At 50.0% G+C, this 14,157-nt stretch overlaps 3 protein-coding genes across 27 annotated transcripts in view; 1 reads left to right on the top strand and 2 right to left on the bottom strand.

Annotated features, from left to right (window-relative positions):
• The window catches only part of Madd (MAP kinase activating death domain), a 41,991-nt gene extending 39,785 nt beyond the window's left edge, over positions 1-2,206 (bottom strand). For 15 of the 22 annotated variants that reach the window (XM_026787774.1, XM_026787780.1, XM_026787777.1 and 12 more), the window contains exon 1: positions 2,005-2,148. The gene's annotated coding sequence lies outside the window, so the exon portion shown is untranslated. The other 7 variants (XM_005364172.2, XM_005364173.2, XM_026787788.1 and 4 more) reach the window with 2 other exon arrangements.
• A 1,029-nt stretch (positions 2,207-3,235) lies between these two features.
• Nr1h3 (nuclear receptor subfamily 1 group H member 3) lies at positions 3,236-12,884 on the bottom strand. Of its 3 annotated transcripts, none has more exons than XM_005364169.3 (10): positions 12,746-12,884; positions 11,565-11,644; positions 10,714-10,896; positions 9,997-10,263; positions 9,360-9,568; positions 9,082-9,261; positions 8,805-8,904; positions 4,105-4,218; positions 3,813-3,907; positions 3,236-3,643 (listed from the first exon to the last, which is right to left on the bottom strand). In XM_005364169.3, the coding sequence occupies exons 2-10, from the start codon at positions 11,605-11,607 to the stop codon at positions 3,497-3,499; spliced, it is 1,338 nt and encodes a 445-aa protein (XP_005364226.1). In that variant the 5' UTR covers positions 11,608-11,644; positions 12,746-12,884; the 3' UTR covers positions 3,236-3,496. The 3 variants fall into 3 exon arrangements, with proteins under 3 accessions (XP_005364226.1, XP_013208115.1, XP_005364227.1); XM_013352661.2 differs by lacking the exon at positions 12,746-12,884 and adding an exon at positions 12,455-12,621; XM_005364170.3 differs by lacking the exon at positions 3,813-3,907.
• Acp2 (acid phosphatase 2, lysosomal) overlaps positions 12,597-14,157 on the top strand; it is a 13,708-nt gene continuing 12,147 nt past the window's right edge. Inside the window, exon 1 of one of the 2 annotated variants that reach the window (XM_026787712.1) lies at positions 12,597-12,613. The gene's annotated coding sequence lies outside the window, so the exon portion shown is untranslated. Of the gene's footprint in view, positions 12,614-13,027; positions 13,095-14,157 lie in introns of those variants that run through there. The other variant, XM_005364167.3, reaches the window with a different exon arrangement.

Below are 14,157 nucleotides of genomic sequence, written 5' to 3'. Positions count from 1 at the left end.
TGTTACACTACTACACACACAATCCTGTTACACTACTACACACACAATCCTGTTACACTACTACACACACAATCCTGTTACACTACTACACACACCTAAACACATTCCACTTCATTTGCTGTGTCCACTCCCATACTGCAGACATGAACATTACCTGTAATACTGAGAGCACATTTGATTTAGGTAGTGAGTTCTTTTGACCTCTTCTACCCATAAACAAAATCTATTTACAATACCTCTCGTATCCTCAAAATACTGTTCCTCTTTCCCCCTTGCTCTCAATAGAGGACCCATAGGTAATAGGATTCAGTTTTGTCTCCATAGCGACTCTGACTCCAAGCACTATTTATAGCAGAGCCCCTCCCCTGCTTGGTGACCGAACAGTGTGCTAGCGGCTAATACTCCAAAGTTAGCCATGGCCCATAGCACTTCATTCTTCCTAACCCTGGAGACTCCTATACCCTTGGCAGCACCTATAGGATCAGGTTATTTTCACTTTGGCATTTGTTTGCTTTCTTAAATCTTAGCAGCTTTTAAGAGGAATCGCTCTTCACACCAAGTTCCTGAGCATGCCACATGCTCAGTCATTTCTGGGGTTCATCACTCTTAATAACCCCAACTACCATGCTCATTGCCATGAGCTTACTGCAGAAGTGGGTCACCCTGATAGAGCGGCGTGCCCCTTCTCCTAAGAAAAATGAAAGAGAAAAACGAAGCTATGAAATGGGATATAGGCAAAAGTCATGTGTTCTATATAGAAATATCTAGCTATCAACAAGACCCATATACGGCACTTTATCACAGAACAGAATTTGTAGGACCTGAGTTGTAGGCTGTCTTTGAATGAAGGTTTATACTGAAAACCAGAAGCAGCATCCTCTAGCTAAAATCCCAAAGGTGGTATGGAAGTTTTCTCCTACTAGTAAGTTAGTTACAGGGCCTTTCCAGTACTGGTGAGATAAAGCCCTCTCCCAACGCACGCCACTTACGGTATTGTACGCCATCTCCTTCCAGAGCCGACTTTAGATACTCAGACTACAGAGATAACCAAGGCTGTTTTCCTTCTCTGCCTTCCCCAATCCTTTAATGCCACATATAACTCATACAGTCTTCCTAACCAGCCAGGATCGGACTCTGCCTCTTGTTTCAGTTTTATTCACTGAGGTGGAGCTCCTTGCCTGTCCCACTGCAGTCCAAATTCCTAAATGTATTCCTTTTTGCTATAACCCTACATCACCACCACGTCTGGAAACCACGGATCTTGTGGTAATCTGTCTTTTCAGCCTACAATGGCCATGCCACCAACCCTGCAGGTTCATCCCTCAGTTGAGGCAGGATCTCATAGTAAAAACCACAGGAACTCGACCCAAGGACGATATGACATCTTCGCTGACGTGATCACAAAGGGAGGCTTCCTCCCCTTCCTCCTCCTCCCCAGGCAGTGACCTTGCAAGCTCATCAGCAGACTGGTCCAGCGTGGGGAAGAACTGGTAAATGAAGCCAGCGATGGTTAGGACAGAGGAAGGAGGAGAGGAGAGCACGAGGAAGAACTGAACTGCCGGGGAACGGAGGGAGCAGTTGCAGAAAGATTAAATGGTGTGCCTGGTCTTCAGCAAGTCAATACTGAAGGACGAAATGTAAATATATATGTATAAATTAGAGAATCAAACGTGGTTCTTCAAACGCTAATCAAAAATAAGGCGTGCGCACGCACGCGCACACGCGCCAGGCGCTGGCACCTTCCTCGGGCCCGGGGCTGGACAGCTCCTCGCCCCCACCCCGGAACCCGGCGGGCGAGCGGGCGAGCGGCGGCGCTCAGCGCGAGCCCAGCCCTGAGCACCTGGGCAGCGCGGGCACCCCGCCTGGACCCCGCGGCACTTTCTCCGCAGGCTCCACGCCCCCTTGCTCGCTCCTTCAGGGCCACCTCACAGACCCGTTCCTCCGGCAGCCGCCGGTTCCTCTCAAAGCCCCACGCAGGGCTCCCCACGTCGGGCGCTCCCCTACCTCCCAGCTCAGAGGAACCTGTCGGGCCCGCCTGCCGCCTCCCGGCTTCCGAGCCCAGCGCCACGGCGAGCAGGCGCCAGTTCCGCGTCTGTACCGGGGGTGCGACCCACTCAGACCTGCTGCGGGAAGCGGGCGGCTGAGGGGCCCGGGCCGTACCATTCGCCGCGGAGAACAGGGCTGCAGCACACCGAGCGGCTCCGCACACCTATTGCCGTGGGAGTGGGAACGCGATGGGAGGCACTGGGCTAGCTCAGTGCCGGTAGGTGCCAAGGGGAGGACCCAAAGGAATACATTTTGTTTTGATTACTCAAACGGTTTTTAATTCGACTTGGATATAGAGCCCGTCTTGACGAAACAGTGTTTAATATGAAAATACTTAGTAAGATAAACTGCCCCTAAGACTTTCTGACAGTTTATTCAAACCTCATCTGGCTCCCCCTGCACGCTGTTTGGACGTGCCCAGCCGGCCCGGCAGGAAAGCCAACTAGAAGGCCGGTGGACTCAACCAATTCTGGATGGCGGGGACGCTCCAGGCTGACGTTGCCAGGGCAGCACCTACACCAAGGTACGGGAACCAGAACGGTGACGCGAGGCCCGCTGGGAAATGGAGTCAAGTCCTTTTGACAACTCAAACCCTGGTCATCCTCCACCGAGCCTCCAGGGACTTTTCTTTGAGTCCCCCGGGCCCAGAAACCGAAGGGAAGGATTACCCGGCCCTGAGTCTTTAAAGCTGTCCTCCTTTTTCAGATGCCAATGTTAAAAGATGTTATACACACACAGACACAGACACAGACACACACACACACACACACACACACACACACACACACACAGACACACACACACACACACACACACACACACACACACACGAAGTGTACCGCTAAGTTACTGCTCCCTCCCCCCACCCCCACAGTAAGAGCACCTGAGCAGGATAAGGGGAAGGTGCACCTAAGCCCAAGCACTTCCGTGGACCTAGTGAACAAAAAATGTCATCTGTGATTTGCCCCTCTGCTGAGTCTGGAGGCAGATCCTAATGGACACAGGTTCCTCCTCCACAGCACTCCCGCCCAGATCCAGAAATTTATTTCCCTAGTTCTGTATTCATCTTGGCCTTCCTGTTCCAAGTGCCAGACCTGTTGTTGAAGCAGCCGGGCTGCAGAGTGATAGTGGAGAATTTCTTTGGGGCCCTATGGGGGAAAACAGGCAGTGGTACAGGCAAGATGAGTAGGCCTGTGCAAAGTGGCCTACCTGGCTAGTTTATTTGGTTGGGTCAATAAGGTCTTCAGATGGTGCACAATGTTAGCAGGTCCCCAACTGGCCAGCAGCCACAAAACACCCAACCCTCTGACTCTCCTTTAATGCCATGCAAGGATCTCCTTCTCCGGGAGCCCAGGAATGTTTGCCCTTCTCAGTCTGTTCCACCTCTAGGAAGCAGTCAGTAAGCCTCCGTCGTGTGGCCCACAGCACAGAGGACATGGTGGAAGGACAGTCATTCGTGCACATCCCAGATCTCAGACAGCAGTGGGGGAAGTTTTTTGTCCTGCAGGCGAAGCGCAAACACTTGCTCTGAATGGACACTGCTCAAAGTGCGGAGGCTCACCAATTTCATTAGCATCCGTGGGAACATCAGTCGGTCCTGAAAAAAAAAGAAAAGAAAGGAAGGAAAAATCTAGCTGTTGCTCTTCCCTAGAGAAGGTGAGATTGGCAGGGAACTGGCCCTACTAGTTGTAGGCAGAAGTCTGAAAGAAAGTGGACATCAGAAAATGGGCCTGAAGAGCAGAAGGAAAGGCACTGGGAAGACTCACGTGGGGGTGGTTGATGGAGACATAGGCATGCAGGGCCTCCACATATGTGTGCTGCAGCCTCTCCACTTGGAGCTGGTCCTGCACGTTGGGCCGGTCTATAGGTCACCAACAAAGTTGAGGAGCAGGTCTGGCCAAGGTCTTGGTTCCATATCCCAAATCACAACTCCCAAATAGGGTAGTGTCCCATCCCACCCTACCTCTCATCCACAAGTAACCCAGCAGGGCCCTCCACACCATGCTTCCTGCCTCCTGGAGTTTCTTACTCAGTTTCCCTCTTGCCCCTCCTCCGCACCTGCAGAGAAGATGCTGATGGCGATGAGCAGAGCAAACTCGGCATCGTTCAGCTGCAGCTCATTCATGGCTCTGGAGAACTCGAAGATGGGATTGATGAACTCCACCTGAAGCCCTGGGGGAGAAGAGCGGGAGAATGTCCTCCAACTCAGTGGGGGAATGGCTAAAAAGCCGCTAAAAGCTCTCCAGGTTTCTGCTACTCAAGAACAAGCTTCTCAACTTCTCTGAGTCAGTGCACTGGGATTGGTAGCGCATGGATGTAATTCCAGCACTTGAAAGACTGAGGCAAGAGGATTCCAAGTTTCAGGCTAGTTTGGATCACATAGCAAGATCCTATCTCAAAACAAAACAAAACAGAAACGTGATGGTGTGAAGGCTACTTGACCGTCGACTTGACAGACTCTGAAGTCACTTAGAGAAACCTCTGAACACATCTGTGAGGGACTGAATACAAAGAAAACTGAGCATTTGCTTGTCTGTTTCTGCTTCCTGAGTGGATCCCCTGTGACTGTCTCCACCAGGGATTCTTAACTGTGGGGCGTGACCCCTTTGGGGCTAGCATATCAGATATTTACATTACCATTTATAACAATAGCAAAATTACAGTTATGAAGTAGCAACAGAATAATCTTATGGTTGGGGTCCCCATGACATGAGGAGGTTTATTAAAGGGTCACAGCATTGGGAAGGCTACACCATGATGAGCTACACCATCAAGCCAGGAGCCAACACAACCCTTCCTTCCTTTTTAAAAAAAAAAGATTTATTTATGCATGAGTGCTCTATTTGCCCGAATGACAGAAGAGGGCATCAGACCCCATTACAGATGGCTGGGAGCCACCATGTGGGTGTTGGGAATTGAACTCAGGACCTTTGGATGAGCAGCCAGTGCTCTTAACTGCTACGCCATCTCTCCAGGTCCCAACTCTTGTCATGGAATTGGAAAAAAAAATAATGCAGATAAATATGATAAAGTGTACAGAAGGCTTAGCACAAAAAGTGCTGAATCAAGCCGGGCGATGGTGGCTTTAATCCCAGCACTCGGGAGTCAGAGGCAGGTGGATCTCTGTGAGTTCGAGACCAGCCTGGTTTACAGAGCTAGTTCCAGGACAGGCTCCAAAGCCACAGAGAAACCCTGTCTCGAAAAACCGAAAAAAAAAAAAGTGCTGAATCAAACAGCAATGATATTATTAGGATTCTCAAGAATGTTTCTAGAGGGGCTGGAGAGATGGCTCAGAGGTTAAGGATGCTGACTGTTTTTCCAGAGGTCCTGAGTTCAATTCCCAGCAACCACATGGTGGCTCACAACCATCTACAATGAGATCTGGCGCCCTCTTCTGGCGTGCAGGCATACATGGAGGCAGCACACTGTATACTCAATAAATAAATAAATCTTTTTTTTTATTTATTTATTTACTTATTATGTATACAATATTCTGTTTGTATATATGCCTGCAGGCCAGAAGAGGGCACCAGACCTCATTACAGATGGTTGTGAGCCACCATGTGGTTGCTGGGAATTGAACTCAGGACCTTTGGAAGAGCAGGCAACGCTCTTAACCTCTGAGCCATCTCTCCAGCCCCGATAAATAAAATCTTAAAAAAAAAAAGAATGTTTCTAGAAATAGAGGCGTCTCTTACTTTGCTTATAAAGTCCTTTTGGCTGGCAAATGGCCTTCTGTGGCTACCCGCGTCACAGCTGACACAGCGTGTCTTGGGAAGAAGGCAGCACTGCAGCTGAGGGTGTGGACTGGGCTCCGAGACTGCCAGGATCCAACTCCCCTCAATCGACTACCTACTAGCTGGGTGACTTGAAGTAAGTTGCTTAACCTGTCTGCATCTTAGAGACCCCACCAGTAATCTGGAGATAATAAGATCTACCTTATAAGCTTCTTAGGATAGTAAATTAGAATAATAAATGAAGCATGTGTGATATCTACTATGTGTTCTTCTGTTTTGTTTTGCTTTTTAAGACAGGGTCTCTGTATAACAGCTCTGACTGTCCTGGAACTCCCTCTGGAGCCCAGGCTGGCTCCCATTCACTCTGTAGCTGAGAATGACTTTGGCCTTCTGGTCTTAGGAGTGGTGCCATTATGGACATTCATTACTACAACCAGTGTATGTGGTCCTGGGAGCTGAATACAGGCCAACACTCTACCAACTGAACTTAGTTGACTTTTTTTTTTTTTCAAATGAGACAGGGCCTCTCTATATAGACTTAAGCTGTCTTGGAACTCACTACGTAGAACAGGCTGGCCTAGAACTCAGAGAGGTCTGCCTTCCTCTGCCTCCTGAGTGCTAGGATAAAGGCACGTGCCTGGCTTCACCCTTGTTTTTTGTTTGGTTTGGTTTGGGTTTTGTTGCTGGTTGTTTTGTGAGGAGGTCTTATATAACCCCAGGCTAGCCATGGATGGCCTTGAACTTGAACCCCTGTGCCTGTCCCTGGAAAGGTGTGCCCGTGCCCCTTTGTGCTCCTGTGGCAGCTAGAAGTGAACCTCAGGTGCTTCTTCTATGGCTTTACATCTTACTTGTTGGAACAGGCTCTCACCCTGGAGCAAGCCATGTCATCTAGACTGACTGATCAGTGAGGCCTGAGCATCCACCTGACTCTGCTGCTCCCCAGCACAGGGCTTACAGATGTGCACCACTTCTCCAGCCCCTGGGCTTGAACACTGATCCTCATATTTGTCTCCCCATTTAAAACAATAACAACAAAACCCAACAACAATAAGCCAGTCTTCTTGCAGGGAAGACAATGAGCACACAACAGCCCCTGACTTCACATTGCTAGTGTCTCCACCACCCTGTGTTTTCTAGGCTTTCTCAGATTTCTTTTAACAACCATCTGCTCTCCTTTTCCATTTGGGGTTTGTTGATGAGTCACTTCTTGTATTTTCACCCTGATGTATATCCAGAGTTGTGTGTTAATCTATTCAATAAGCCAGCTTCACTTTATAATGCATTTTTTTTTTTTTTTTTTTTTTTGGTTTTTCGAGACAGGGTTTCTCTGTGGCTTTGGAGCCTGTCCTGGAACTAGCTCTGTAGACCAGGCTGATCTCGAACTCACAGAGATCCGCCTGCCTCTGCCTCCCGAATGCTGGGATTAAAGGCGTGCGCCACCATCGCCCGGCTTTATAATGCATTTCTAGATAAAATTTTAAGCTCCAAAATATGCTAAAAAGTTCCCTCATACAAAGAAAAAGAGAAGGTTCTAGAATTGAGCTGTGCTCTCATGAGGGTCTGCAAATGCTTGCTGGAGGAACCCCTCAAATGAAACCGGTTCACATCAGTTGGCCATGGTGTGCAACATATGGGAGTGGATGTGGGGGAGACTTGACAAAACAGAGCCTCTAGGAAGAAGCAGCAGGACACACACACGCACACACACGCACACACACACACACACACACACGAGAGAGAGAGAGAGAGAGAGAGAGAGAGAGAGAGAGACAAGATAGACAAACCTTTAAAAAATGATTAAAAAGAGAAGAAAGAAAAAATAAAAAGAACCTTCTGTTCCTTTTCCCAAGAACACACTGATAAAATGAGAAACTGAAAACACGGTGACACCAAAACTACTTAAATAAAGAAACCATATAAATTGGTGCAGATTCGGATAGCACAAGTCCATAAGTACTGAAGGAACAGGAAGGAACAGGATGGAAAGAGTGTATTCTGACAGAGCGAAGGGTTAAGAAAGTCTAAGTTAGCAACCATTTGAGGGAAAGGTGTTTGGTAGAAAAGAGGGACAGGACTGGGTGTTAGAGCTGGATAGAGTCACCCCATTGCCCAGTGAGTACCTAGACATTCAGACATCAAACTAAAAAGGAAAAAAAAAAAAAACGCAATGGAGGGAGGCGACAGGGCCTTGTCCTCTGTAGTTAAGAGAGGCCTTTCCTAGAAGGCCCACACTGGGACAAGAGGCTCATTGGTTGGCCTTAGTCACCAGTTGTCAGTGGAAGCTTCCTGAACTCTGGCCTGGAACCCAGGATCTATCAGCCCTGAGAACAGTCAGAACGTTAGCAGTATTTCACAGTCTGCTCTCTCAGCTGCCAAATCTTCGGTCTCCTCTAGACTTCTGCCACCCTTTCCCAGCCTCTCTCCTCCAGACCTGCATCCCTTCCCATCTCCAGTTTCATAAATATCACCAAGAGCTGAATAAGGGAAACCCCCCACTGCTTAGTCCTGAGCAGCATCAGGTCCCGGCACCAACGCAAACTAATTCTTAGAGAAAACACTGGATCTGATCCTATAGCTCCCCATTCTGCATGTTTGTCCTGCTTCAAGGCAGGTTATTCAGCTCACCAGGAAGGGGGACAGAGAGAGTGAGGGTGAGTGAGTGAGCCTGCAAGATCCTTAAAGAGCGTTATCTGAAAAGGGTTTCTTGCCTTTTGTCTATTAAAAGGCCAAAATTCTTAAAAAAATTTCTTAGGTACAGAATGTTGTTAAATAGTAACAGAAGCACAATGCAGACTTAAGTAGCCTCATTGGCTAAAATGAGAGTGAAGGCTGCTGCTCTGCCTTGCGTGGTCTCTCCATGAAGATGCTCGCATAACCTCCTCAGATGTGGCAGAGGACAGAGGTCTGTTTGGAGCAGTTGAAGTGACTGATCAACAATCCAAACTTCTCTCTTGGAAAAACAAGTGGTATAACCACCCAAACCTTAGGCTCTCTAATCACAACAGCCATCTTAGCTCTCACCTGCTTTGGCAAAGTCTTCCCGGTTATAACTGAAATCCTTGAGGAAGGTGATGCTCTCACTCCCAGGGTTGTACCTCCGTGATGTCTCCAGAAGCATCACCTGCACACAAGCAGAAGCTTTCAAATAGGCACGAAGGGGCTGGTCTTGGTGTGTGGCCCTCGGAAGGAGGTTGACTCCCTTCCCTAAGGACTCAGACTCTCCAAGCTGGATACCTGGAGATCCCCTACAGATAACCCAATTCTGGTTTTCCCTTCATCCCATTCCCTTTCCAGCCACCTCAATCGCAGAGGTCTTCAGTAAGGCGATCTGGTCCTCCCTGCTGAGCTGCAGGAAGCCAGGAAGCTGTTTGGCAAAGTCAACAATCTCCTGCACAGACACGATGGCCAGCTCGGTAAAGTGGGCAAAGCGCTGTTGCCGGGCTTCCCGGCTCTGAGGGTCAGGTGCGATGGGCCAAGGCTACCCAGGGTGGGCAAGGGAGGAAAAGTTAAACTGCTGTGAGTCAGAAGTTAGCTGCTGCTGCAGGCCCAGCCACCTCTCCCCAGGTCATCAAGTACCGTGACTCGAAGTCGGTCAGAAAAGGAGCGTCTGTTACACTGCTGCTGCGCGGCAACCAGCTTCTCGATCATGCCCAGTTGCTCCGGGCTGAGCTGGGGCAGGACTTGGGGAGCTGAGGAAACCCTGGGGGACACTGATGTGGTTTGAGCCTGTTCCTCTTCTTGCCGCTTCAGTTTCTTCAAGCGGATCTGCTCTTCTGACAAGACACCTAAAGACAGGGCCAGATGTGAGGTAGGAAGAGGAACAAGGGTGAACAAGAGGCAGAGATGGGGTAGAGGGGATGGGTGGTTTGATGCTCTAGAAACATGATGTGTATAAAAGCAAGGGCATTTTTTTTCTTTCGTTCTTTCTTCTTTTATTGTTATTGTTTTTCTTTTGTTTTTCAAGACAGGGTCTCACTGTGAAGCTCTAGGCTATCCTGAAACTCACAGTGTAAACCAGGCTGGCCTTGAACTCACAGAGATCCACCTCTGCTTCCCTAGTGCTGGGACTAAAGGTGTGTGCCACTATGCCAGGTTAAGGGAGTACTAATCTACACTCAGGAGACCCCTGCAGGAGTGAGCATCTGTCTGCCTCCACAACAGGGCATCAATATTTTCCCATCAGTTCTTCCCAGTTCCTGCTCTGGGCACTTACACTCCTCCCTCATGCCAGCCTGGAGGCATTTGCGAAGCCGACACTCCTGGCATTTCCGTCGCATGTAGGTGTCCATGGGGCAGTGGCCACCGCTGTGGCAAACATAGTGGGCTCCCTTGATGACACTGCGGCGGAAGAACCCCTTGCAGCCCTCACAGCTCAGCACATTGTAGTGGAAGCCAGACGCCTTGTCCCCACACACGCTGCACAGCTCATTCCCCAGCATTTTGGGGGCTGGCCCCTTTTTTCGCTTTTGTGGACGAAGCTCTAGATACAGACAGACAAAATGCTCAATGTGCATGTCCTCCCTCCCTCCCTCCCCACCTCTCAGATTCACAATATGTAACTTAGGTGGGCTTTGAACTTTTGAACTCCTGGGCTCAACTCTTGCTTCAACCTCCAGAGTAGTTGGAATTACTGGGGCATGCCATAGTATTGCAACATTTGCCATCCTTTACCAAGGACCACTATGCCCTAGGTACTGTATGAGCTCTTTGTAAGTACTGACCCTGAAGACAATCATAAGGGTTAATTTCAAATCACAAAGAAATTGAAGCTGAAAATTCAGAAATGCCTGAGACAGACAAAATCCACACCAAAGTCAGCCAGGACGAGCTTTTGGACTTAACTGTGACACTAGAAGGCAAAGGCCCCCAGAGTCATCCCCCCCCCAGGTCTAGGGAGCCCCTACCTTTTCCGAATCTGGGTGCTTCTTACCTGTAGGCTCTGGAAAAGCTTCTGTCCTGGGGAGCAGGGCTGTGGGCTCTGCTGCCTCCAACCCCATTCTGAAAGCACTTTCAGCAGATTGGGGCATCCTAGCTTCCTCCCTGAGGACGCAGCTCTTGCCTCCCTGGTCTTTTGCATCTTGGGTTTCTGCCTTCCACAACTCCGTCGCAGAATCTGAGCCCAAAAGAGGCACAAGGGAGTGAGAGTGGGTTCATGCTCCATCTAGACTCCTTCCCCAAGTATCTTGGCTGGGAAGCTATAAACTTCACTCTACCCGTAGAAAGCAGCCAGACTAGCTGGGAGCTGTGGTGCACAACTTTAATCTCTGCGAGGCAGAGGCAGGTGGACCTGAGTTTAAAGCCAGTCTGGTCTACACAGTGAGTACCAGGACTGCCACGCTACACAACGATGTCTCAAAAAAAATAACAAACAAAAATAAAGGCACCCAAGCCCCAGCTCATGTTTTCAGATTCCGGGACTTTGTGGGATCGAGGACTAATCAGTTGCAGCTCTTTGCACATCAAGATCTTAAATGTAGATGCTAGCCCTTGTCCCCTTGGGAGTGGTAGAAAGCATCCATTTCATAGATCAGACAGGACTTCCACAGCTAGAACCAAGCATTAGCCGTGTCAGCACTATCAAGAAGGAAGCCCAGCTCGAGGACTTCATGGGGCTTTCAGCAAACAAGCACCAGAACTGGGGCAAAGGGTCTGAGCAGAGGCAGTAACACTAATAGATAGAGCTTGTGCTTCTCAGAAGTGAAGGGGCTGATGCCTGAGGTGTCAGCCTCAGAGAGGAGGCAGAGGCCTGGGCTCCAGGGAGGTTTGAACAAAGCTGCTTACCAGGACAAACATCAGGCTCTGGAGCCTCCAGCCACAAGGACATCTCTTCCCGGAGCCCTGGACATTACCAAGACACTGTCCTGCAGGAATGAACCAGGTTATACTTGCAGAAGTAGGCCTCGGCTCCCTCTGTGCTCCCTTTTATCTCCTCAGATTACCCGCTGACATTCGCTTGTCGTGTACTGGCCTGGAAGCCTTCTGTGTTACATCCCTATGAACTCAGTTCTGGATACTGAATGCAGCACTTATGCAGGTTAGGCAAAAGGTCTGCCGCTGAACTATACCTCTAGGTTGGCAGGACCACTCTGCCTTCCTTCCTTCCTTTCTTTGTTTTTCAAGACAGTTTTTCTGTGTAGCCTTGGCTGTCCTGGAACTAGCTCTGCAGACCAGGCTGGCCTCAAACTCAGAAATCCAACTGCCTCTGCCTCCCCAGTGCTGGGATTAAAGGTGTGCGCCCCCACCACTCAGCTTGTCAGGGCTATTCTTAGATCCAGTTTAAAGCTAAGGAAACTAAAAAGAGATTAAGGTAACTGCCTATAGCCACCCAGGTGGAGGTGGTAGAGGAAGAGCAGAATCCTGACTTCTCTGCACCCACCTCCTTCTAACAGCATAGCCAGCCAAAGTTAACAGACTGGATCCAAGCTCTGAGTCCCTGCCATTTCTGAAGTCCCAGCGTAAAGTTCTTGTCCCAAGAATCTCCCCAGAACCTCCTCTCCCAGAACCCTTCCAGTTCTTATGATACCCAGTAAAACTCTATCCCTGCCCGGAACTTCTGTTGGCAGTACTCCACACTTCGCCCCAGAGATCCTTCCCTAAGAAAATCTTCCCATCCCACCCCTCTCCAACCCAGAAGCAAGGACAGAGAGAGCCCCCGGGTCAGAGGAGCCAACCAGATGAGTCTCCCGGCCACCAGACTTTCAGGCTGCTTAGTCTCTGGAGCCCCCTTGCTGGAGAAGAGGGCGTTGCAGTACCCGGTCCTCGAGGCCGCAGCGGGCAGCCAGTGACCAGAGCTGAGCACACGGGGACCACCAGCAGGGAGAAGCAGTAAAGTAAGAAAGGCTGAGGGAAGGCAACCGGGAGCCCTTAGCCTTCTTAGGCCCCCGCCCACGAGGTAGTTTCCCCACCAGCCTAACTCCTCCCCAGCCGGCCACCCCCTTAGCCGGCGCCACCTTGTCCCCTACCCTCTAACAAGACTGTCGCGTTTCCCCCGCAGACCGGGCCAGTTTCATCTCTCTCCTTCCTCTCCTCACCGGGAGGCTCTTTGCTGGTACAGAAGGGCAGCACTCAGACACCCCCACCCTAATCCCAGCAGCCTCCAGAGTCAGCGTTCCCTCCCCCTCCCCCCATAGACACCTCGCGGAGCAAAGGTCCCGGCACGGCCCGGAATTGCGACACCAAGGCCCAGCCTGTGTTCCCAGCCTCCCTCCTCCCCTGCCTCTGGGAAGGCGCCAAGCTCTCCCCACTAGCCCCAGGACGGAGTCAAGCGGGTAGAACTCGGAGGGTGAAGACAAGCAGGTGCTGGGCCTTCCAGTGAGTTTGAGTGTGTGTGCCCTTAGGGGGAACAGAGAAGGGAAGAGGCCAGGAAAGGGAGGCCTGGGAGAGGAGCAGATGCTAGCTAACAACCCAAGAGCCCCCACCCAGTGTAGATCTCAGAAGATAAGCAAGCCGCCTATCTAGGGAGCAGTCCCATGTGCGGTGGTGTCCTGAGCCACACAGAATCTACAGCCATAGCCATAGCTTTCCTGCAGCCTGGGACAGAAGATTCAGCCCTGAAGGAACACTTCACGTTTCATTGATTTAATCTCCCAAGATTAAGCAGCTGGCTTAGAGAGGAAGCACAGTACTGTCTTTCTGTTTGTTAAATGATAAGGAAAGAAGCAAACAAGTCCCACTTCCATTCCATACTTATTAGCTTGAGTTAATTTCAACTCAGCATAGTCATTTCTGATTGGGTCTGGGTTCAAACCTCAGTGCTAGGGCCCCACTCAGGGTAGGAAAGCACTCCTTGGCTGAGTTTTGCCCCCATTCACTTGTATGATCTTGAGTGAGCAAGTTAGTGTCTCTGAGTGGGGATGATGATGATGATGATGATGATGATGATGATGATGATGATGATGATGATGATGATAATAATAAATGTTTTGCCACATAAGATCAATGTGAGAATAAGAACCAGCACAGTGTGTCAGGGGACGGGTGGGGCTGTCATTTCCCTCCCAGTTCTTTAGAGGTTTGTCTGCCCATCACCTGGAGCCTATGCAGTCAACCCTTTGAATCTTTGTTTCCATATGCAACTCCCTCCCTATCTCTTTGGTTTCTGACAGCAACCCCTAGAGGGAAGTAGACAGGGTAAATGACTCCATTTTACAGTATGCACTGATGTTCTCTTGAGAGCTTGCCAAAGACCACACAGTTAGTGGCCAAGCTGAGGTCAGAATCCAGATGTCCTTTCTCCGGGCCCGCAGATCTTTTCTTCCTGTGTTCAAATCTAGAGCAATCTCGGCTCTGAGAAAAGTTCTGAAATGGAAGAAGCCAAGGCTGGTGGGCTGCAGGGCTGGTGGTCAGCAGGGCTGGTGGTCAGCAGGGCTGGTGG

Source organism: Microtus ochrogaster (genome assembly GCF_000317375.1).
Source record: "Microtus ochrogaster isolate Prairie Vole_2 chromosome 14 unlocalized genomic scaffold, MicOch1.0 chr14_random_1, whole genome shotgun sequence".
Taxonomy (NCBI): domain Eukaryota; kingdom Metazoa; phylum Chordata; class Mammalia; order Rodentia; family Cricetidae; genus Microtus; species Microtus ochrogaster.
Note: the sequence above shows the minus strand (reverse complement) of the source record. Positions and strands in the feature narration are given on the sequence as shown.

Coding starts and splice junctions, on each gene's coding strand:
- Nr1h3 (XM_005364169.3), bottom strand. CDS start 11,607: ATGTCCTTGTGGCTGGAGGCTCCAGAGCCTGATGTTTGTCCTG. Junction 3,908..4,104: donor CATCAGCATCTTCTCTGCAG/GTGCGGAGGAGG, acceptor GGTGACCTATAG/ACCGGCCCAACGTGCAGGAC. Junction 3,644..3,812: donor TCTCCATCAACCACCCCCAC/GTGAGTCTTCCC, acceptor TTTTTTTTTCAG/GACCGACTGATGTTCCCACG.